Here is a 25,760-nt window from a genome sequence, read left to right on the forward strand (position 1 = left end):
TTCTTGTGCATTATTGACCTATATAGACAAACAATAGTAAATTGGATTACGATTGCTTTACATCATGAGCACATTTGTTGTGTATTGAATCTGCCGAAAATCCCATCCCCTTGTTAATCAATTGAAATCGTATTTCCACTTTTCGATTTGCATTTTCACACAGACATCCCCTTTTTGGTCCGGGGTGGTTGCCCTTGGTGCGGCGGCGTTAATAGAAGCTTAACCCGGACCATTGGAGGTGAATACACGATTGGTTTGGTTGCGGTCGCCGCCTAAACTGGTTACCTGCCAGGCAGCATCCAGGTGATACCTGCGGTCTGCGTCATCCTTCAGCCTGCGAGCTAATTGCTAAATAAATAGTCCTGCAGGGATACGCTGTGAGGAGGTGGAGGTTGCAGGTTTAATTCGTGACCTATTATTGGCGGGGTTAAAGGATTACAGTGATTCGAATTTGTTAATTGATGATATATACAATCTATAATTTACCTTTCCAGTGGGTTATTAAACACGTGAAAATGTAAACATGTAAACACAAATATTTTTATTCATGTGCTGTCTACACGAACGTTGGTCAACATAAACACATAAACATTGGTCATTATTATATATTTGTTTACTTACATTTTGGTGAAAAAATAGATTTAGAGTTAAATAATTAAGATAATATGTATTATTTTTTTAAGTTAAGATACAAATAAAATATTATTTCCAAAGTTTACACCTATATAATTTTTGCATCAGTTATTAAAGGTATATTTGATTTTCTGACATTAATTTAAATACAGAGTGGGTTAAATAAGACTGAAAGGTATTATAATAACTATAACTTTTTATTTTTTTAAATTTCTTAAGAAAATATAATTCATGGACTTTTTACAACTTAGTATATAAATATGACATCTCTCAAATGGTTTCCATTTTATTGATGAAAAATATTGGCTCTTTCAAGAGTATTTTCTGGTTACAAATTTCTTATTTCAGCATAAATGTTTTGCTTAAGTTGTTGAATTGTTTGAGGTTTGTTGGCATACACCAGCCCATTCAAGTAGCCCTATTAAAAATACACTAAATTTAAACTAAAAGTAACATTTAAAAGTGTATTAAAATAATTTTAGTATTTGGTTCGCAAATCTAAATAAATCAAAAGAGCAACTTGATTTTAATGAACTTACGTAAACTACACAGTTGTTTGTCTAAAACAATGTCATACACTCAAGGTAATTGGTATGTTATTTCTGAATTAAGATGTTTGAACAAAAGTTTTTTAATGTGCTTCTGTGAACGTCAAAGCATACTACATCCATAATAATACAAATAATACGATGGTTATTTTATTAATTTAAAGCATTTGAAGAAAGGAGTTTGTAATATGTTGTGTTTGAAGTTTTTTATATACGGTCATTCGTTCACAGACCTTGGTCGGTCGACGAGAGAATAATCTTCTGATAGACCGACCTCAAGAGTCAGCTGATCCTGTTTTAGTTACACAGCTTACATACAAAACACATTAAAGGCACTGTCAGTTAGTGAGAGGACGTGACAAAACTGTCTATACTATCTTGCGAAATTTGCGATTTAGCTGTAACTTTGATATACATTTGAACGAAGTCATCGTGATTGTGCAAGCATGCTACTGTTAAGTATATGTAGATATCAGATAGTAATCTGATCTAAGAAGTTCCCAGCAGTGCTGGTCATAAAAATTCATCAATTTGTTACAAATGTGATCAAGTCATTATTTAACATTTTGTATCTCGCTAAATTGATATCTTTCAATTGTATAATTAAAGTGAGCGATAACGTCACATTAATTTAATGAACGTGATACGTGGGGTTCCGTAACGGGCCGGCCCATTGGTGCCTCCGCCGCAGCCGGAGCCCGCATCCACAGGTGGCATATAACATTTTTCAAGCCACCGCCCAGCGAGCACACACTCACCGTATATGGGTGGGCGGGCGTGGAGCCCTTCGCGCCTACGTGCATTCGACTGCACACTGAATGCGCTCACGTGCCCACATCATCAACACTCGACACTTTGATGGATGAGATTGCGGGGTTGGTTTGGGTCGGTAGTTTCCACTAACGTGATATTTACAAACAGGACCTAAATCACGTGAAGGAATATTAGTAAAAATATTTTTTGTTACTTATCCAATGATCTCTGATCTACTTTAGAATATTAGGAGCGAGCTCAACTAAGTGTCGCTTTTTATTTCAAATTAATATTTTTAAAATCTTGAAAAATAATTTGTTTCTGATAAATCACATTGAAATTCATATGTGAGATAAAAAAAAATGAGAAAATCTAATAATATTATATAATTATGATACTCACTAATTCAGTTTAATACATTTTACAGACATGATAGAAATTAAATAGTTCGTTTAAGGTTTTAGTCTCTAGCTTTTAGAAACTTACAGTGACCATATTTTTTGCATTATGGAATATTATATTTTTATTTATTGTTGCTGATATTAATAAGTGATAATTTATAGTAAAAGTTAATTAATAATAATAAAAACAGTGAATTGCGTATTTACAAAAATAGTTAAATAATCATTAAGGAAATTTTTGAAATTTGACAACGTTGATTAGTGCACGATTTTTTTTGAACACCACATTAGCTTAAAAATGTGATAATTAAATTAATAACATGTATGTTTAAATGCTTCTAAAATTTTTTGTATAAACGATTTATAAAAAATATCCATTTATAATATATAATAATTTGCACTTACTAAATTTTTTGGCGTCGTAAAAACATTTGTCATTATGAAGAAAATGAACTGGATGAGTGCAAATTTGTCACACGCGGTCTATGTTCACGTACACTTGAATTAGAATTGCTTTCGCACAATTCACTATGTTCACAATCACTGGGGGCGTTAAACAACGCGTCTTCAAAATTTTCGAAAAAGGCTTAATTTCTTTCGTCCATTTTGCCGTGATTGAAAATAAAATTTTTAAATCAAAATCACAATCACAAAGGATCACAGAGAGAAGAGCAATTTTCGCGATACGTTTTGACCGATAGTTTAGAGGAGACTAAATATATTGCATTACTTCGATTATAAAATGCATTTTTTTATCTGTGTGGAATTCCCGAATTTGGGAATTCCACAATAAAAAAAGTGTCAAATACCCTAATAGATGAATTCTTAAAAGGTATGCACAAGGTAAGCTGATAAAACGGGCCAGGTAGTGGCGATTTAACCTTTGAGAATAACATTGATTGTAATTTATAGTAAATATTTAATATTATATTTGTAAACAAGTTTTTTTTTGTTATATCACTTAATTATGCAGCGCACAGATTTAAAAACACTGGTTAAATTACGTAATTACAATAAATTTATGCAAAAAATCATAAGGAAGCTACAAATTAAATTTCGATAAAATATATTATTTGGTTTACAAGTTATAGGGAATTTACTAAAAAAGGTAATTTTTTGCTATTATTCCGCGAAATCTCCCGGCCACCAAGGTAAGTTCGGCAAAAAAACACCGGGCGTTAAGCTGGTAAAAAATATAGTGCTTAGATGTGTTATAAGATTAAGAATAATAAATTAACAATAACAATAGATAAAATCGTAAACTATTTTTTTTATTAACACTTTACCGACCGGCAGTTTCACTACCAGACTTACGCTAAATACCGGCACCTTTTCGCAAATCTTCGCGAATTTAACCTTTTTTATTTAAATTTATGTATTTTTTGATACGGTCCGAATATTTAGTTGAATTTTTCTAAACATGTTAAAAATGTATCAATGCATCAATTTAAGTCATTATTAGGTGGTTCTCAACATGTGGATCGCCGGAAATAAAAATGAATTATTACATTTCCTTATTATTAGATTTTTAAAATGATTATCTTGATTTTAAAATTATAAAAATGAATAACCTAGAAATTTAAATAAAAATAATTTAAATTGAGTCATCCAGCGGTTCTCAAACTTTTTCAAATTTAAAAAAACTTTTTTCAAGCACACTTTTTTTTCGTATTGTGATATTTTGTGCAAATGATTATCTACAAAAATGAGAAATGACATTTTTACTAATATGAGTTTACTGATATATAATTCAATTGCAATAAAATATTCACTCACCATTGTAATTCGCTCCATCGTAATGCGAAATCTTCCAGGCACATACACAGATATTGTACATTGTCTTTCACGTGTAAATCACTTTTCACAATAACTATTTATATAATGCAAGTTTAAAGTGCACTCACCATTATAAATTTCTCCACACTAATACGGAATATTTCAGGTACACACTTTATTATTATTCAATGTCTTTCCCTTGTAATTCACTTTTCACAATATTTAATTCTAAAATAATACCAATACGAATTATCAAAAAAATAAAATTCAAAATTCACAAACGTTATTTTTATTATTTACCTAGTAATGTTTCTTCAAATGATACGAGGAGAAACATTCACCAACATGTAAAGCTACTTTACATTCTTTGCACATGTAAAGAGAATCTTTTCTTATTTTATGTGCGATACAAACTATGCATCTTCTTCTTTTACGCTCATTAGTAGATGATATCCTGACTAATTGGTGTTGTTTTAAACTGCCTGAAAGCCTTTGAAATGAGGGAGCAGTGGCGAATGTGGATGTCGGTTGTGAATTTTCAGACATTTCTAAAATTGTTGGTGTTTCTGTTTCTGGTGTTTTTTCCTGTATCCAATATTTTGCTATTTTCATTAAATAATCATAAAACTTTATATTGCTGTTTGAATTTACACTTCTATACACTGTAAATGCATTGAATAATGCACAGTTAAATAAATACATGGCCACTTTTTTCGTCCATTTTTTAGTTTTACGATATATTGGATAGTACGAAAGGTATTGATCAGCCCGATCTACTCCCTTCATGTATTTATTGTAATCAATTATACAAATTGGTTTTTTTATACGCAGCCCAGTTCTTCTGTCAGTTTTTTCAGTGTTTACAATATTTGTATTATGGATTGTTGATATCATTCGAATATCTCTACTCTTTACTGTTTTCCACAATTGTAATAAAATTTCCCCGTTTCGCTTATATTTACTTTCAAATATTCGTAGTTTAGCCTTTTTTAGAATATCCGGTAAGCCCCACATATTCTTATTTTTTTCTTGTATAATATTTTTAACTTCTTGTTTGTACTTATTCCAAGTTTGAGCACTGTATCTATTTGTTTCTTCTGCAATAATGCGGAACAGGTCATCACCGATAAATTTTTCGGCGATTTCTTCAGGGCGCGTGATATCAACATCAAAAGTTGCTCCCGACAATCCTTCAAATGGCTGGTTATGCCTAGGTGTATCAGTTTCACACCAATCTAATGGAATATCATCATCCTCAGTATCTTCTCCATCGCTAATAGGCATCATTACTCGAGGACGATTTCTTTCATGAACAATCGAACTTGTATCACTATCACTAAAGTTTTCGTTATCACTGGGAATATTTGAATCATTGTCCGCGTAATTTTCCTCTACAAAACTATCTTCTGCCATTTATTTATTTGGGTTATAATTATATTTAAATAAAAACTATATTTTTAACACTTTGTTATATAAAATACACTGTATTTATATTTTTATAGACACTATATTTTATAAAGAGGCGTAAGCGTAATATTTTTAAAGAATCACTGCAGCACAAAGTTCCTTTTATTTATTTTATTTTTTTATTATTTTTAGAATATTCACTCGAGCACACGAAAACAAGATGCGATTTACACGACAGCGTTAGCTAAACTGAATTATTATTCATATTTTTTTAAGTGCATCATTTTATTTCTTATCTCAAAAGAAATTCCCAATTTCAAAAAAAGAGTCACTTCTGAGAATCACTTCCAGTAAATCGGTGCTATCTCGTGATAGATAAAATTCACTCAATAAAATAAACGGTCGAAATTTCCAAATTACAGGACAGAAAAAATACGATATAATCTCGCTAATCTGTCAATTTATAAATTCGGGAAACCGGTACTATCTAATAGATTAACTCACAAAAAATGTTAGTGTACTTAAAAAAATGCAAAGTAGAAAGAATTTACAAAATATATTTGATATAAATATATATTTTTTAAATGGATTTTCGAATTTGTATAGATAAACAGTACCTGATTATATTATAAGACACAAGTAAAGAAATACAAAGGCAGCTCAATTATATTTAAACTATATCTTTATTATATATGATTTTGTTGTTAATTTTTACTGATAACACTGGGAAGATATTTTGCATACTTGCAAAACAAAAATACCGTCGAGAATATTTGGGAGCATTTGAAGAAGAGATTGATAAAATCGAAATAACCACTAAAAGAGAGCTAATCGAGAAGGTGATTCGAGAATAGAATCATATTTTGAACCTTCAAAAATTAAACAACGTTTATAAAGTAAATTCAGGCACTTATTTAATCTAAAGAAGGACATACAAAATATTTTAAATATAGTCCCGAATTGCATAGTGAAAAATATTTTAATTTTTGTTTTGAATTAAAAAAATAGAATTTATGACTTCTCACGACTAAATTAGTTCTTTTTCAATAACTAATGCTATAAAAAATAATAAAATAGCAAAAAAACGAATTTCTGCTTTAAAAATTATAATATATAAACAAATTATAATATATAGACAAACGTGTCTAATAATAAGGCCAGGCACAGTAATTAAATATTTTTTTTCAATATCAAATGAAACTTCATACTAATATTTAATTTTTTTCAAAAAAAATCTTAAAAAATCTCTAAGCATATATTTTTAATTTGATAACGAAATCATAGCTACCGCTCACTCCATATGGCGTGCGCGGTATTTAACGTTCGGCAGGCTCGCACTCCATATGGCGTGAGCGGTCGGTAAAGTGTTAATAAAATATTATCATAATATTTTGGTGAATTGCTAAACTCCTTGTAGTGTATGCGAATATTATGGGCTGATCTAACTTGTGTTTCATGTAAATAACCAATACAAAATTAAGTAGAAAATATCTTTCTTAAGATTAGAGCCAATGTATCTATCGCAAGTGCAGGTAGTAAATTGTCAACAATGAATCTTTTAGAAATGGGCGTAGGCCTTCGCTCAAAGAAATTGCGGGGCATACAATATAATTAGAAAGAAGCTGTTCTGAGAATTAATGTTTGGTTTTTTGTTTATATCACCTATATAGTACCAAATTATTATTATGGAAATAATAGAAATGATGAATATTAAATATATTGAAAGCATACATGTTACTTTTAATTTAATAAAGTGCAATAAGCAAAATATTTTTAGTGAAGTGTACCGTAAATTCATTTCGTGAGTATGGGCATACAAATGGTTAGACCTGGTGGCCCAGAAATAACAAATTAAAATTTTTATTTCTAAATTTAAAAAGTGATAAAAAATCAGGTAATTAATACTAATCTATTGAAGAGTCTCACTTACTTTGTATTTGTAAGATGTTTGCCAATGATATAAATTTGTTTTCGAAACTATTATTTCAAACAAATTAGACCCAAAGGTTTAGAAACACTGGTTAAATGACGTACTTGACAGGTATTTATGCGAAAAATCATAAGGAAGCTACATATTAAATTTGAATACAATATCTTAATTGGTTTACAAGTTATAGGGAATTTACTGAAAAAGATAATTGTTTGCGATTTTTCCGTGAGAAATCGCCCGGCCACCAAGCAAAGTTCGGCAAATAAATACCGGTATTATATGAATTATTTAAAGGAAACCTCCAGTGGAGATTAGCTAAGTGTTATTATTATTTACTATTTTTCAAATGCCTAGTTGCTGGAAATAAGGAGAAAGAAGAAAATATAAATCCTATAAAAATTGTTTATTGTCTAAATATACAGATTGCATTTTGTTAAAATTAAGAAAAAAATATATAATATTTTTTATTGTATCATTTTATTAAAATAAACAAGTCACATGCACATCTACATAATCGTAAAAGGGCGATGAGAAACTCGCGCCTTATGTGACGTTTTTCCACCTGCCCTTTTTACACAAAATGCAAATGAGACAGGGTGTCGGTAAACACACAATTTGGCTGTGAAAAAGCGGAAAATTGTTTTGGGCGGTCTCCTTTCGACACAATTTATCAAGTCAGTAATTATCGTGCCACACTCATACATATTTATTTCACTGTGGATTTTTCCGGAAAAACACCCGGAAAATGCACCCTCGGGGAAAATGTGAAAGCGTGCCTGATACACATGCATCACGCGACCCGGGGACCGGGAGGAATTAGAATTACTACTAACACCCAACAAAATCCGGTATTGGGGGACTTAATTAAATAATTTTAATAAAAAAATATTACATTAATAATCTGCATATAAATATAAATTATTATAGAAGATTTTGAATAAACAGATAAATTATTTAATCTGGATCGATATTTATCAGATAGTCTTGTATAAGCTAAATATTATTATTTTATTTGACCATTTTTTATCGTCAGTAAAGTCGTCCCTCAGGTGATATATATCTCCCCTTTTGTTTTCGGAAGGAAGCAGTCTGTTTGAGGAAAACTTAATAAAGAAAAGCGGTGACACATCGCGGAAATCATATTTACTAATCTACTCAATGTGCCCCTTTTTTCCGCAGCGGGAAAATCCTCTCCAATCTTTGCGTGGGTCTTATATATTACAAGAAAATCTTTTGCATACATTACAGTACAAATCCAAATAAGCCTAATAAAAAAGTTGATTTTACGTAGGGATTACGTTATTGCTTTTTCAACTTATTATTGTCATTACTTATGCAATCATATTAAGTAAGATAAATAAACATCACCACAATAGCTTTGTTATTATAATTATTATTTAATTAATATGTTTACCGTTTTGGTAATTAGGTAAATATAAATATATTAAAGCAACTACAAAGTAGCACTTACTGTTAAAAAAAGTCATTTAATAATTTTTACGGTGAATTTTATGTAAGTTGTACGCAATTACGCATTAGAAATATAATTCATAATATTATCAACCAGATCCATGCAATATGATTTTAATAAATATTCGCTTAACGTTTAGACGCCTTCACTCTTAAATAGTCACTTCTATGATTTTTATATCAAATGGAGTTTTATGTTATATGTTGTATACATTGTATACAGTTTCACAGTTTCTTTATAAGTAAGAATATCACATATAGTTGTGCCTTGTATGTGGAATTCTGTCACTGAATGTTGCAATGTTTAGTTTTAAAAAATATTAATTAAATATCGACTTTTTTAGTACATGTACAAATCAAAAAAAATATGGTGCAACAAAAATATAAGCTTTTTTTCACCCAAGAAGAAACAAATAAAAATGCAGCACGACAGAAAAGCGGTTTCAGTTGCTGACTGTTAGTCCTAAGTAGAGTCTCCAATTCGAGTAATCGAGTACTCGATACTCGAGTATTTTTGTCTATTTTTCAAGTACTTGATAATCGAGTGTTTTGAAAATTACTCAATTAACACTCGAAATTGAAAAATTTTGAAATATTTCAGAAACAAAAATAACTTTAACTCGGTCCGGTAAAGGTTAACGTCTTGCTTTTATTTGGCGTTTATGCCCGAAGTCCCGAGTTAGAGCGGTTACTATCAGGTATAATTTTTTCATAGTTCCATAGTTGCATAGTTCCGGTCGTCGACTATGTTAGTGGGTACGACGGAGAAATTTCTTTTGTGTTTTCTATTCGACAGTCCCGACTTATCTAATTTATGGCAATGAACAATATGAAATATCAACAAAAAAAATTTTTAGGTTTTATGACTATGCAGTTGTAGCGTAAAGTGTTGTAAATTGTTTATACTGATCCCTCAGCTTAAAATATAAATCAAAACAATTGTGTGTTTTAAAGGCATTTAAAGTAAAGTCAGTTCTTTGCGAACCGTTTAGCTCTAGAGTGAAAGGGATTCACCCAAATACATCTTCGAAGGATATAGATTTAAATTCTTCGCATTAATCAGAAGGAGTAGAATATTGTATATTGTTAAGAAAAAAAATCCAATCAAGAAGAATTATAAAATGCTATTTTGTCAATAGTCGAAGGAAATAAGAGAAAAGCAGAGAAGGGAATGAAAGACGAGAACATAAAAAGAGAGTTCAAAAAATTTTATATTTATAAAAAGCGAACAGATATAAATTAGAAGCCTTATCCAACGCGTTAATGACAATAAGTCCAACATCAACAGCAACGGAAAGGGTTTATTCCATAACGGGAATATTAAAACCAAAGGTTAGCAGTAATATTAAATTCGAGACACTTTTTGCATTATTTTTTTTAAAAAGTATGTTCGTGAAGTTAAAATAATTGTAAAAATTAACATACTAAGTATTTTATTTATTTATTTATATGTGCACGAATTTGAATAATAGCTATTTTGGTACGTTTGGTAAATACTCGAAAGTACTCGAGTACTCAAGTATTTTAAAATTTTAATATTCGATACTCGAGTAGTTGATGGTTCGAGTAATTGGAGACTCTAGTCCTAAGTTAATATCCCATATGAAGCTCAGTGTTTTTTAAATTTATATCGTGTATGGGATATCAGAATCAGTGATTATTATACATTTATAATTTAGATCAATCAGGTCAGATTAATTTTTCCTAATCTCACTGATAAATATCGTGATGGATGTATACGTATTCGTACATATTAGGTATAAAAAATTATCTAATAATGATTATTGAATATAAATATAAAAACTACATTTAATTTGCGATAACCAAATATATATTATATATAAAAATATTATATAAATTCAATTTTTTATTGGTTATATACATTTATGTTAAAATTCGGTTATTTGTACTACTTTTATGTTATTTGATCTTTTAAACAAAATGATTTTAGTATTATATAATGTGTTAATAAATTGTGAAATTTTATAGTAACATATGCAATATAATTTGTGTTTATATCTACTATATGTATAAGGGAAAAGTTAAATATTAAACATTTTTTTCCCTTGTTTTCCTTTACGTGCACGACACTATCGAGTGATATGTCAACTCTATAATTATCCTTACATATAAGGTTCGTAAAAAGAAAGTGAATATTAAATTGAATAATAAAAGTTACTTAAGCGAACAATTGTTATATACTACTTGTGGCGTGTCAGATAGTTATCGGTAATGTACATATTAATAATTTTGTGACATTTCGTTTCTCTTTTATTTATATATAGGTAATAACTTGATAGCATAAAAATATATTTTTATATAAAGATAATAACTTGATATGGTGAGAAACTAAATGCACGTTTATTTAGCTTTAAAATTGAAAAAATAAACAATACACATTGTTGCTCTTAAGTATAATTAGTTACTTAAACTCTTAAATAAAAAATAAATAATTATATTACTATTCTCTCATTATTCTGATACGTACATCAAAATATCACATTTTAAAATATTATATATTGATTTCTCAAAATGTTATATGTGAACAGACATTTAGAGTTTTATTTATGTATATGTTAATAAAATCGTTATAAATATGATTCAAGGAAACATAATTTAATTTAAAACTCGTCTCAACTCTGTGTATTAAAATGCGCATATTTTCATACCACCACTGACAGTTGCAAACCCCTGATAACCATCACAAGCGCCCCCAATCAAACGAGCTAAATAACAACTAAAAAATAACACACACTTTGCGGTAATGCGTCTCATACAATATTTATTCACAAATACGGTAATTGCAGGGGCGTAGAAACGAGGAACGGAAAAAGTACGTAATTTCTTTCTTTTTTCGCCGCACGAGTGACGCAACCACCCCAATATGTCTTTATTTTTCTCTCTCTCTCCTTTTAGTAAGGCAGAGAGCCCTAATTTGATACTCGCCTTGATGGAGAGAATAAAAAATATATATGCCACTTATGGACTCACGTGTAATGTAATATGTATGACATTACAGTTATACATCATTAGGAATATTTATTTTAAATATAATTTTCAATACTTTTCTGATTCCAATATATATTATTAGATACAATTATTTTTTAACGATTATTTTATATTTTTGTTCTATGTATTTTAACATTATTTTATTTATATTTTTCATGCTAATAATTTTTTATGTTGCTTTTTGCTTCACATTTATATTTTTAAATAATTTGTTGGAAGTTGCTCTTTGCTTCTATTTACATCATTATATTGACTTTGTAAAGGTATTCTATTTCATAAGTAAATATAAGTGGTGTTCGAGGAATACCATTTGTTTTCAAAAACATTTTTGTCAGCTAGCTTTACATACTTATGTCATTAGGTATCACTTATTATAATAATAATAATTCTGATCGACTCACCTGGGCTGGGTGGAGACGGGTGCTTGTATCGGACGGTCGCCTGGAACAAAGAGCAAAGTTCTTTATTTAACACCAGATACATTGAATTAGGGGGCCCGATTGAATAAAGGGGCCCTCGGCACAGAGGCCCACTCGAAGTCCGTCCACTGCCTTTATCTTCGGCCGAAGGGCGAAAACAAAAGACGAACTGGCTACCAGTCCGTTATCATTCAGCCGACGCTTCAGACCGTCATTATTACTTTGATTCGGACTCCCACCATTGAGTCTCAAACGTCACCCCCTCTTACCAACCACCACCCACGACTGACTGCACGATTGGGGGTGGATCACGTTCGACGTCAAAAATCCACAAGTTGTTTTAAAAATAATATATTTGGGGGTAGGTCAACAGTAATTCAATATAATAAAACAAATATATTGGATACCTATTTGGTGAAATTTTATTTATTCCATATTTTATAAAGTAACTAGTTTTAGAGACCAACTTTGTATGCATCCATAAATTAACACTTATAACAAACTTATAACAACCACTCATTAGACCATTCTTTGGTAATAATAACTTTAGGAACGCAAATTAAGACTTACGTTCCTAAAGTTATTATTAAAACAAGACCTTTGCTGAAAATCCTTACAAGCAAAAATATAAACTGAATGTTCCCCTTAAATAATGAAAAATTTATATATAGCAGTTGCTTACGATACGGAAGCCATACAAAACTCACCCCCAAGAAATGAGAACAACAAATCAGATAACTTACCTATACTAGTTACACAAGAAAATTATAGAGAAAATAAAACTAAGAAGAACGTAAAAACTATAAAATATACCAAAAATTCAAACCAAACTAAATAGAGCAACGAAAGAGTTTAAACAAATCCTAAGTGACATAAAATCATTTAATATAAGACTATCTGAAAAAAATAACTGTAACTTAAGCAATGAGTTGTTCTCACTGGAAAAAAACAAAAAAAATCAAACAACTAAAAATGCTTATATCACACATTAAACTAGAAATAGAAAATGAGCCAAAAATTATAAATAAAAAGCTACACATTTTATGATCACCTGATCACATTTCAAGCATCTTGTCTAGAAAATGAAGATAAAAAAATATAATTTTTTCTCAACAATTTCCTTCTCGACTTCTCTTTAAAGAAAAAATAAATAAATTCCATAATTAAAAACTACATATTCTTCAAAAAGCTTTCAGGTATGACTTAATTACAGAAAATGTGTTTAAATAACTACTAAAAAAGTGTATAAAAAATTTTAACAAACAATTCAACGCAATTATAAGACTTCAATAGTTTTCAACAAAATGTAAAATAGCACAGGTTATCCTTATTCCAAAACCAGGAAAAAAACCGCAAAGATGTGAAATCTTACAGGGTAATAAGTATATTGCTTATTTAATCAAAAATATTTGAGAAGGAACTGCTACGTAGAATAAATCAAATACTACCGAAACAAGAGATAATTCCAATCCACCAATTTAACTTCCTGCAATAGTAGGACAAAATAGAACAAATTTACCAAGTGGCAAACGAGATAAATAAAAATCTGCAGGAAAAGAAATATTACTCTGCTACTTTTCTGGATAAAAGTTAGGCTTTCGACAAGGTGTGGCATGGGGATTAAAATATAAAATAAAAAGGTAGCAACTCCCCATATATATGAAATCGTAAAGTAATATCTAAGCCATAGATCTTTATAGTAATATATCAAGAGAATTTTTTTTTCGTATGTTCAATAAAATCTGGAGTAGCTAAGGGCAGTGTGCTAAGGTCAGTACTGTGCTTTCTATATACCACAGACTGGCCACCTACAAACAGGACTATCTGTGTAGCCTTTGCTGACGACACAGTTGTAATGGCTTATCATGAATGGCTGTACATTTGGAAAATACAGGCAAATGAACTAAAGTATATACATGAGAAAGAACACATCTCCGAAAACGTACAAATCCATCATTAAAATAATTTTGATATACGTTATTCAACTCTGGAGATCAGCAAGTAACTCCAACATAGAAATAATTTAGAGATTTTAAAATAAAATTTTAAGAGTGAATTGGATGCTTCGTGCTATGTTGCAAACACACACTTGAAAATGAAAATTGTCAAGATAGAAGAAGAAAATTCAAAACGAAGATACAAGGAAAAACTATAGAAACATAGCAATAAATTGTTCACAAAGATATCGACTAAAAGATTAAAAAAAAAATATTTGATTTATAGTTATCCTGATGTATCGCTGATGGGCGATTTACTAACGCCAGACTTAATAATAGAAGTATTACTAAATGTTAGAATGGAAAGACAGATTGCAAGAAAATATATTTGAACTACTATGTTTGTGACATTTATATAGATTTATTTATTTATATTTTTGAAATCTTTAACTATCGTATTGAGTGACTGTACATGTGCCTTTTATTTAATACGTTTTTTATTTGTAAATATTATTTTATATATGATACATTATTTATTTATAATTTTATGTACCTAACCTAAGACTAACCTCATGTTTTTGGTATCGTGACTGTTTAAAGTAAACAGGCAAATTGCTAGTAAGAAATGTCATTCTGTAAAATAGATACATTTTTTCCTTAATCATATTTGTCAAATGCCTTCAAAACTTATTGCATTCCATTACAATGTTTTGGTGCATCTAAATTTTACTAGAACTCACTAGTAAGGTAATGCTATTGATATACAGTGATTATTATTTTGTGAATGACCCTCATTTTGATTTTTACAAATGTAAACATTTTTATGACTTCTCAATAACATACAAAATTATTAATTCTATTGCTCAGATTTTTCTACAAATATACTTAAATATATGTATATTAACAAATACTTTTTCTTTTAAATTTATCAATAACAACAAATTTAAAATAGTGAGCTCAAAGAAAGGCAGAGACTAATGAAAATAGATAATCTGTAAATATTTCGTTCTTAGAAAATTTGTCTCACAAGCTACATGTGCGTAATATATTTCTTTCAAAATTCACTTTTCCTTAAAATGTTTAAATATTCCGTAATATTATTTACCAGTTGCAAAAATGTTAATTAAATAAAATAGTCGTTATTTTGATCTACATATAAATAATACTAGGGATACATTAGCCTATCACTACAATTAGGAAATTTGAGTTCTCCCAGGAAGTACCGCAAATTCAATCTCTATGTGTCACAATTTATTTAAGGACGAATTTTCGAGAAGCATGTTAAGGCATATATTTTCCCCTTTTTCTTTTATTTTATTGTTAATCACCTCACTATTGATTCTCAGAATGATAGTAGGTATTATAGAGGAGAGACGCTGGGTGCATTCATCGTCGCCCTCTAGTGAGTAAGAGAGTCGAATCTTTTAGTAGCCAAGTCGCGGCCGAAGAGGGGCCTTTGATGAAAGTTGGGCCAAAACAGAGCACTTGATCCCTTTTATTGTTCTCGCGGGTGGTTCACGCTCGTGACTGGACTTTTGAACACCCTTCTTCGACACGGACCACCTACACAACCCACCTGGCAACTACCGACAAACACCGGGATATTTTTTCCAAAGCCGCGACCGACACCCGACAAGAATTCTTAAGATAGAATTCGGCAAACGAATTTTTGTGGTATATTTGGAATTAAGAAAAACAAATGGTTATCTTTTAAGAATAAACTAAATTATATCGGTTTAATTTAAACAAGCTTTGCCGATAAAAACTTATTATTTAGCCTTTAAATAAATACATTTATAGACATACTGACGTTTTGTTAATTTGAGCTAACCAAATTTACTGTTTTACTGATTCCATATACAAATAACTGAGGTAATCTTCATTAAAAAAGTTGTAACTAATTTAATCTAAGCAGATGATTAAATAAACTTGCCTTTATGTTTCATTGCAATTAAGGATAAAACATGGATAATATTGAAGATGCGATCTCTAAGATAACACTATGTTATGTCAATATATTCTTACTAACTAAACTTGGTTTATTTTACCTAATCTTAAAAACCATATTAATCTGTTTTATTATTTAAGATAATAATACATATTTTAAAAATATTTCTAATATCGTTACATTTTCTGTTCTGAAAGCTTTTATGAATACATTATTTAATATTTTATATCTGAGAGACACATAGCTTTTGTATATTAAAATTCAGTCCTTTTCCTGAATACTTTATTTATTTTTTAGTCTAAATTAAATATGTATAAAATTTGCTAAACAACATTAATTAATTTTAATAATTAAATCAAAGCAGAATTGAGCGTTTCTAACTTTCTTGAAAAAACTTACTTGTACATATTTCATTTTTTAAATTCTACAAAATTTTCATTTCTGATGTTTTCTTTATTGAAAGCAATTTGTCTGAACAGATTGCAAAGACGTCAGATTGACTGCATATTAATTACAGTCACAGACAAACGACTTTGGAGACGTCACAAAAATGAACCCGACAAAGAAGAACGATCGTTTTTAAAGAAGTGACGCAACAATGCCTCGAAAAAAAACGACACAGAAAAATGGGGAGGCAGAGAAACGGGAAGCGAGACGTCAAAAGGACATCCATCGCGTTTATCAAAAGAAAAACATTGTCAAGCAGATTTGTGTGCCTGTGGGTTAATACTGAATGGACGCGTTTGCCGGGGAGGAGTGGAGAAGCGTTCAAACGTGGAAAAATGAAAATCGCGGATGACGGGGGAATCCCCGGCTACGGGGACTTCCCGTCAGTGACGCCCGTGATTTGGTTGTAATTATTATTTTGTCGCCAATCATATAAGATAATGTAACGATTGTTGTTAGATAATTTAGCTGCAAGTTTAGACATGTTTTAATTAGATTGGTTAAGTCTGTATTGCGCTACCTCTGTTCATGTACAGTCACGTTTTTATACATTGCAACGTTTGTGATAAAGTAATATATCGATCACCTCATCAAATATGCCACCGAAAATTCTAAAATTAACTAGAAATAATGTATAAGCATGCCATTATATCAAAAACATTTTTTTTGTAGAACTACACTTTCAAAATGGTTATAGAAAACGATCAGAATGTAAAAGTACAAGTTAGATACGAAAATTAGTATCAGATTTGCAAACCAAACAATCAAGGTTTTGTTCATGTGAAACATTTGTGTAAAACTGCTCAAAATCTGTAGAGCAATAAACAACTGATTGGGAATTCGACAGAATTTATTGTGAAAAATTGTAATTAAGTCAAATTTGTTGTATAAACTAATTACAGAATACAATTAGAGTATTTAACTGGAATATTCAGAAAAAAAATAAAACGACGATTATTTTTTTTGCCGTGAAATTTAATCACAAAGTTTTTTATTCTTACGGTAAAGAAGCAAACTTCTGCAAAAATATTTCAAAAGACCTTCTAAAAAATGTATCATCACACATTGATGAATTTTAAAGAGTCGTATTTAGAAGAGATTTTAACATTAGTCTTGGTCAAAATTGAAATAAAAAATCAGTACACCTATAATAAAATATATGGGGGTATCTCTAGTGAAAAATATCTTATTTCAAAGTTATTAAAAAAAATAAAAAAATTATTGTAATATATTTAAATTAATTATGCAACGAATAAAGTATTTCACCGCAGTTCCGGTTAGATATTTGCGGCGAGCGCGCCCCCGCGAGGCGCCACTGCGGAGCGCCCTGGGGAACCGCAAGCAAAAAGGCGCATTTGCCTGCGCTTTGACAGCAGCGACCGTGCCAGGAAAAATGCTCATATCCATCTCACAAAAGGGGAAGATTAGCAGACTTTGGGGGTGGCCGACACAAAGGAGCCGCGCATGGAACGACTACATCCGCTCGTGGGCCGGATATGTTTTACCAATCGCGTAAGTGATATCGGGGATTTGGAAAAATGACTTATTTTTTATTGGTTTATTTTATTCAAAGATGTATATAAAATAACGTTATTAGGTAAAAGACAGTTGTAAGCTCAATGTCAACCGTGCGCCCGAGTTCCATTTTTTTTAAATTTAGTATTTCGGTATTATTTATTTCTTACAGTTTTTGCTATGAAACTATGTATTTATATGGCATACTATGTTTGCCCTTCTTGAATATGGTGAAATTGTGATATATTTGTATGTTTCGAATTCCTTTATATATTATTTTAGAAGCGTAGGATGTAAAATTAATTTGCCATTATTACAATTTATAGATCTTCAAATCGCATGTTATCATTTACCATTATGCCTGTAGAAAATTAACAAAACAGAAAAATATTGAAAATGTAAAAAAATATAGATTACTGTTTGTGTATTATTATTATTTTCTAAGTAAAGTTACTTAATATTTTACCATTATTATATATTATATATCCTTTATAGTATATATATAATCTAATTATCATATACAGTACTAAATAAATAAAAAAATGGTCCTATTTATTAACTCAAAACAATTCTTTAAATATATTTTAGTTCTTTAAATCAATGGCTTTCATTTTTATCTAATATAAATAACGTCTTTATTAGATTGTTCTTGTATTAATACTATTCAATAGTTTCTTCATAAGTATATTTTCTCAAATATTTTGAATATATTTTAAAATTAAGTGTTATTAAAGCAACATGCGTCAATTACTGATATATTTATTTATTATGAAATTATCGAGAATACTGCGAAATGATGATATTTTGAGAAATATAAAGATCTTTGAAGAATTCTTATAAAATGTATTTTTATAAATAAAATTATACAAGGAATCTAAATTGTTTACAGCCATTGAATAAATAAACTAATAGTTGTTTTAATCCGTTACATTCACAGCTGCATTCAGAGGAGGTAGTACGATAATAGACATAACAATAACACTCAAAAACATTGTTTGACAATAGTTTTATGACTAGCAAACATTGTGTTTAAATTTCTTTAAACATTTTCCTGTTAGCGAAAAAATATAAATGCAAGGATCAGTGACTATGAACGATTTTATAATTAAATTTTAGGCAAAAAATTGTTTGCTAAAGAAACGAAACAACAGTCAATAATATTTAATTTATAAAATAAGATATTGTCATTTTTGAAAAATTTGAGGGTAACATTATTTGACAATAAAAGTTTTATGACCCCCAGAAATTATAAATTTTGAATTTTGTCATTAAAATTATAAGTATATGGATCAGTGACTTAAAAAATATTATATATTTAAGACTTTGACAAAATATTTTCGCCGACTAAGTGAAAATTAAAAAAAAAAGTTTTGTTTTCCAAAACACGTTTCGACCCACCATACATACGCTCATAAGACTTGCAATATAGTTGAAGTCAGTGTGAGCTTATTTATACATATTTAAAGTTTAATTTTTGTGACAGTATAGAATTATTTAGCACCCTGTATATGCTTGTTAGAAAAAACCAGTGTGTCAATTTTTTGCAAAATGGCGAAAAGTATAAAAATTTAAACACTCGTAACTCAGTAGGTTTAAATTTTAACGAAAAGATCGCTATACATGAAATATTTAAAAGCCTAAATTATATCCAAATAAAATATAAAAAAAATAGTTTTTTGCTTCAAAACAAGCGATGTATCAGTTCGATTGAACCCCTATACGAGCCATTTTGAGACTTTCAGAAGAGTTAACGCTCTTAACTGCTTGGTTTTAAAGATTAAAAATTACATTTTTAGTATCGTATAGAACTATACGTTCTGTATGAAAAAAATATATATTTTTTTACAAAATAGCGGCCAATGTAAAAATTAAAAGTGTCATAACTTTGCAAAATGAAATCCTACTGAAAAATGTTGTATGCATAAAGTGTTTAAAAGCTTAATTTGCATTTAAAAAAAACGCTTAATTATTTTTTCTTAATAAAAAACGAGTCTTACGGTAAATTGACCGGGCCTCCGTACGAGCTTTTAGGCGACTTGGCATTAGTTAACGCTTGTATTTGGTTCCTTTTAAAGATATAGCTTGAATTTTTATTACAAAATAGAGCTTTCGAATATACTTACTTAATTAAAAAAAAAAGTTTATTTTTTCCAAAACACGTTAAGTGTAAAGAGTATGTTTTGGAAATGTTACGAATCATATGATGTTATAAATTTTTGCAAAATAAGAGGAAACATATCATTTATTGGAAAGTGACCGTTAATAAAACATGCATTTATTATTATAGTCAGAAGCTTAATATATTTACTTTAAATTTAAATTTAAAATAAATATATTAAACTTAATTAAGTGCTAAATTAATTTTCATAAAAAGTCACATTATTAGTAAATTATACAGTAAAAATAAATTTGAAGATTTACTTAAGATTTTTGTATATGTTTATGTTCATTATATGCTGCATCTATATTCACATTCAGGATTAAGTCTTTAATTTTATTTTCTGCTGTATAATTTACTAATTACGTAACTTTTTATTACAATTAATTTACACTTAAATTTTTTTATTGAGCGTGGCATAACATATTTTTTATGTTTATTGATTCTATAGCTAGTCGCTAATTTTTTGAACTTAAACAAAGTACACAAGTAATACATATTTTTTGACTAAAATGAATAAATCACTGCCTATTTATTTATATAAACGAAATGATTCATTCTTCTTAAATTCTTCTGAGGCATTTATGTGTAAGTGGAGTATATACGACAGAATCTCTTCAAAGTTCATCGCGACTCGCTCGAGTTACGCGAGAGGAGAGACCGTCTCGGAGCCTATGTACATCCCTTTTAATTAAGTCCGGCCTCTATCTTTCTGCGATTTGCTTTAATTTCGCCTAATTTGTACTGAGATTTAAATGAAATTAAAGCAATCTCAAAGCTGCGGAGTTATCTCGATAATGTGTCGCGTCGGATGTCTTGGCAAGAGGGCCAGGACCGGAAGTCGGCGCAGGGTGAGCGGGCATGAGGGGGAACGGGAGGCGCAATCCATGTCTTCCTAATTGTAAAATTGCAAAACAGAGAGATGGGCGCCTTGTTAATTATTAGAGGATCGCAAAAATGGGGAGTCGTGGCGGGGTGTGCGACAAGCTGGCACTTTAATTACACTAATGGCCTCGGCCAAATGTTAATTACAATTGAAAATCCCGCGGAGGAATGTGTGAAATAATGGGGGTGTTTCGGCGGTGGGGGGTGGTGGCGCCAGATGATGCCCTGATGTATGGCGGTACACCCCATGGTGAATAAGGACACAAACTGCTAAAAAGTTGAGCAACAATCAAAGCGATGAATGTGCGGCTGTGAAGTCGCGCGGCTCACGTAATGCGCCCCTGGCTTTTTGGCGGTGGGGGGTGGCGGATTCGTGTTTCGTTTTATGATTTCAGCGAAATTAAATTTTCGTTTAGTTTTGTCGTGTTAATTATGCAGCTTGTATTTCTGGGCGAAGCTGCTTGTTTTTTGAGCTCTTAGTACGTGATACTTATTTATTACGGCACTCGCATCCATTTCATTGCATTTCTATCTAATTAGCTGACACAAACATAGAAATTTAATATATTAGTTTTAATAAACAGCAAAATAACACATTTACTGTGGCATTAAACAGTAATAGTAACAAACACGAATAAAGCTAGAAAATTAATTAAAAAAATTTTTATTAAGTACCTACTAAATAATAATTTTGAACTATTTGATTTTTAAATTTCAATGTCCTTAAAAATTTCAGATAATAATTTTAATATTCTAATTATGTAATTAATTTATTATCAAAACAAATATTTTTACAATATTTTCATATTTTTACTTTTCGTACTATAATATATAAATCGACAGATGTTAATTAAGATATGTTCTTTTATATATTATTTAACACCGGAATAAGATTGTATTAAAAAATATTTTTAAATACTTTGCACGGTTTTTTTCTTTGCAATTTTATTTTATGTCGGTGCGCTATTTTGATCGCATGCTTTTTACGGCACGGTTTTGTCTTTCGCGCTTTTGTTACGAAGACATAAAAAAGAGTTTTGAATTTGATAATGATAAATGTATTTTATATCTAATATGAGTGATCCTGACAGTACAACTATTTCACAAACATGTTTTTTATTTTCAAAACATTATTATTATCATTTAGTTTTACCATAATATTATTTTACGTTTTTTAAATAAGTCCTTATATTAAATAGCAAATAGCTTATTGGGGTTAAGCTAAAAAGGCTGCAAAAATATATGAAAAAAAATATATTCTTAAAATATTTTACTCAAAAAATAAAAAAATAGTTTTAGTTAATCATGAGTAACTTATCAGCAGCATAAACATGCTACAGTTTTATTGCTTCAAAAATATGGATAAGATTTCTTAAGTTACAAATTACAAACCGATTAACCCTGTTTTTAAGCTTTCATATTAACAATGCTTTTCACATTCAACAAAACGATTTTAGATTCGGCCAAAAGAAGAATTTACTATTTTTCTACAAAATATTTATTATAAATTTCTAAATATATTCTATGCGCTAAATGCTTTTAGAACAGTTTTCATTTTAAATTTATTTAAAATATATTATTAAAATTATAAATTTTAAACAACTAGTTGTATTATATTTATGTGGATACATATGTACTATTTAGATCATTAGGAAACTATTACGCAATGAAATCTGTAAATGTTATTTATCCAACGCACTATCCCAACCCCATATCAATGCGCATTTCTCAATCGGCCGCAGAAGGTGCCGCACAAAGGGACCCGGAACTAGCTGGATGAAGGGATGGGGCGTTCTCGGTTCCGGTTCCGGTTCCGCAGCCGGTCCGGCTCCTGATCAGATACGACCGCAAATTGTGGGACACAGAATCCGAGACGAATCCGCTAACCGTTTTCTTCACTCTAATGGTCGAGGTGTGTCGCTTTTTCAACCGATAACATAATACGTAATTATTCATAGTGATGGGTGGGTGGTTCGTTTTGCAAATATCTACAACTACCCCTTTGTGTTTTGAAAGGAACACTCGGACGAGTTAATTTCAGCGATAATTCATACGGGTAAAATTTAATCTTGACTGATGTGTGTGTGGGTGTTTTTTAGGGTGGGGTTGTGGGAAGCCGAAGGAAAGTGTACACGTGTGTTTCTGTGAAAAACAAATTGAAACAACGAGGGCGAAGCGTCTGGCTTCACCTGTCAGACGCTGTAACAATATCTGCGAAGCTGAGGGTAATGACGGCAAATAATACGACCATGAAAGATATGCACTTGTGGATGAGATGGGATATTATGGATGTATCTACGTTTGATGTCTAGTAGTCTGAAGCGCAGATGCACGCTGTGAGCTTTTGTGATGCATGCGTTTATCAGGATGAAATAAAACAGCTAATATTGCGCAGAAAAAATGCCAAAGCGAACGATAGTCTAGTAACATAATATATGAGTTATTGTTTACTAATTAATTCATTCTAATAATTCGATTAGTAAACTTTAACTATCAAATAAAATCATTTGAACTTAAAAAACAATAAAACAATTAATTACAATTAAGCCAAAATAACCAAACATATATTTTTAATATTATGACTTAATATTACCATTTAAAGTTTTTGTAGTGTGATTGACATGTTCTGCACTTGTCAGATATTCATAATTTAGTAACTTTATTATAAAAGCACATACAACTTTGTCTAGTTTATATTCATATTTTAAACGAAAATGTCAGTAAGATGCCTTTAGGATTTTGTATGTATGTGTGTCTGTAGTTTTTCTAAAAAATATACTCAAGATACATTGAAACAAATTGCCTCTATATTACAAGCCGCCGTCATTATTGCATTATTATTGCCGCTGGATGCGGATATACCGCCCAATAAATGGCTCCCACTTAATATCCGCCGATATATATTTTCTTCGGGTAATATTGTTTGTCGACATTATACATTTGGAGACACTTTAATTCGGAGTGCGTTTCGCTATTGGGGGCCAGCTCATAAATCAGTGCCTTTTTTAGCTTTCCCGCTCATAACGCACACTCGAAGATACATTTTTTTTATTATTGCCAACGCCAACTTCTCCTGGATTTATTTATGTTCGGCCCCCCTAAACAGCCATCGATGGGTATTAGCGCGCAAATTATATTGTTTTTTGAGAGCCATTTGGAAATATAATATTACGGCGGATATTGTCGACGGATTTGATATATACCTATATAATTTCTTTTAGGAAAAAAACACGCTGTCTTTGAATGGTTGCAGTAATTTATATTTAATTTATATTATTTCTACAAAATGTCATACAAAAAAGATACAATAGAATTAAGAAAGAAGACGCAGTTACAAACTAAAAATTATATTTTAAGTACTTTATTGTTCATAGTGTGCTTGGACCTTAATAAGATACTCACTCTCTTGAGAATTTAGGTAATAATTAAAAATGAACTGTATTTTTGAAATTCTAGCGACTTTCGCTATTAAAGCTTTCATATTTTAATAACAACAAGTGATAAATTTATTTTTATCTTAAAGCTGCTTGTTTGTTTGATTTCATTTTGATGTTTGTAAGGAAACATAAGTCCAAAAGCCATTGTTCATCGCATAATTCAATAACATTCTGGTAATTTTTATTAATATAAATTTAAATTTCTTCCCTCAAACTGCAAAATATTTCTAAGCAATCGATTTTTTGAGTAAATAAGTAAATCTTTGTATTCAGATTCCAGTTCTTAATGATAATCTGAAAACGCTTTGTAAAATTGTATTGGTTTCTTATTGGCAATATATAACGAACTATATGAACAGGTTCCATAAATAGTTTCCAATTATGATAATGTGTGAAAAAAAACATATTTATTTTTAAACTAATATTTTTCTTGCACATATTGTACACTTTAAACGAAAGTAAATAGCGAATGGAGTATGGAAGTTGCTCTCATCAAACATTGATCACGTGAAAAGCGCGATGAAAAATTCAGCAATGGACTTCTTGGAAAAAACTTAAGGATGTGAGGTACCAAGAAGGCACTCCGTTATCCCTAGGGTTCAGCCGTCATTGGGTTTGACCCTTGAACGTATATTCGACAGGAGTGACATCGGACATCTCGGTAATTATGTATCGTGCGCGAGGCTCACGCAATTGGGTAAATTTCCTATTTACTTAAACATATTATAAATTCTTACTATATTTTTTAAGCACTAAAATTATATATTAAAATCTTTAATGTTAAACATAATAAATGTAATAATAAAAAATATTAAAAATGGGCATAAAATATTATTTTTAAATATTAAACAACAGTATAAAATATGCATAAAAATTCAGAAAAAATAATTTATTATTTTTTTCAGGTTAAATCAATGAAATCTAGATTTAAAAGTAAAAAAATAGTTTTTGTATGTATTTTGATTTGTTAAAAAATAGTATGTTGTCAAAATATTCTAATTAATATTTATTAATAATAAATATTTATAAACATACGAAAACTAATAAACATTTAAGGTTTCACAGTTATAAACATAACATATATAAT

At 29.9% G+C, this 25,760-nt stretch overlaps 1 protein-coding gene across 1 annotated transcript in view; it reads right to left on the minus strand.

Annotated features, from left to right (window-relative positions):
- LOC148233092 (uncharacterized) overlaps positions 1-25,760 on the minus strand; it is a 535,519-nt gene that overhangs the window by 154,553 nt on the left and 355,206 nt on the right. The window contains exon 6 of the mRNA XM_088190536.1: positions 12,329-12,368. Coding sequence (XP_088046662.1) covers positions 12,329-12,368 — 40 coding nt within the window. The remainder of the gene's footprint in view (positions 1-12,328; positions 12,369-25,760) is intronic.

Source organism: Plectrocnemia conspersa, unplaced genomic scaffold (genome assembly GCF_051122295.1).
Source record: "Plectrocnemia conspersa isolate PC_06_02 unplaced genomic scaffold, ASM5112229v1 ptg000008l, whole genome shotgun sequence".
In the NCBI taxonomy this organism is placed as follows: Eukaryota; Metazoa; Arthropoda; class Insecta; order Trichoptera; family Polycentropodidae; genus Plectrocnemia; species Plectrocnemia conspersa.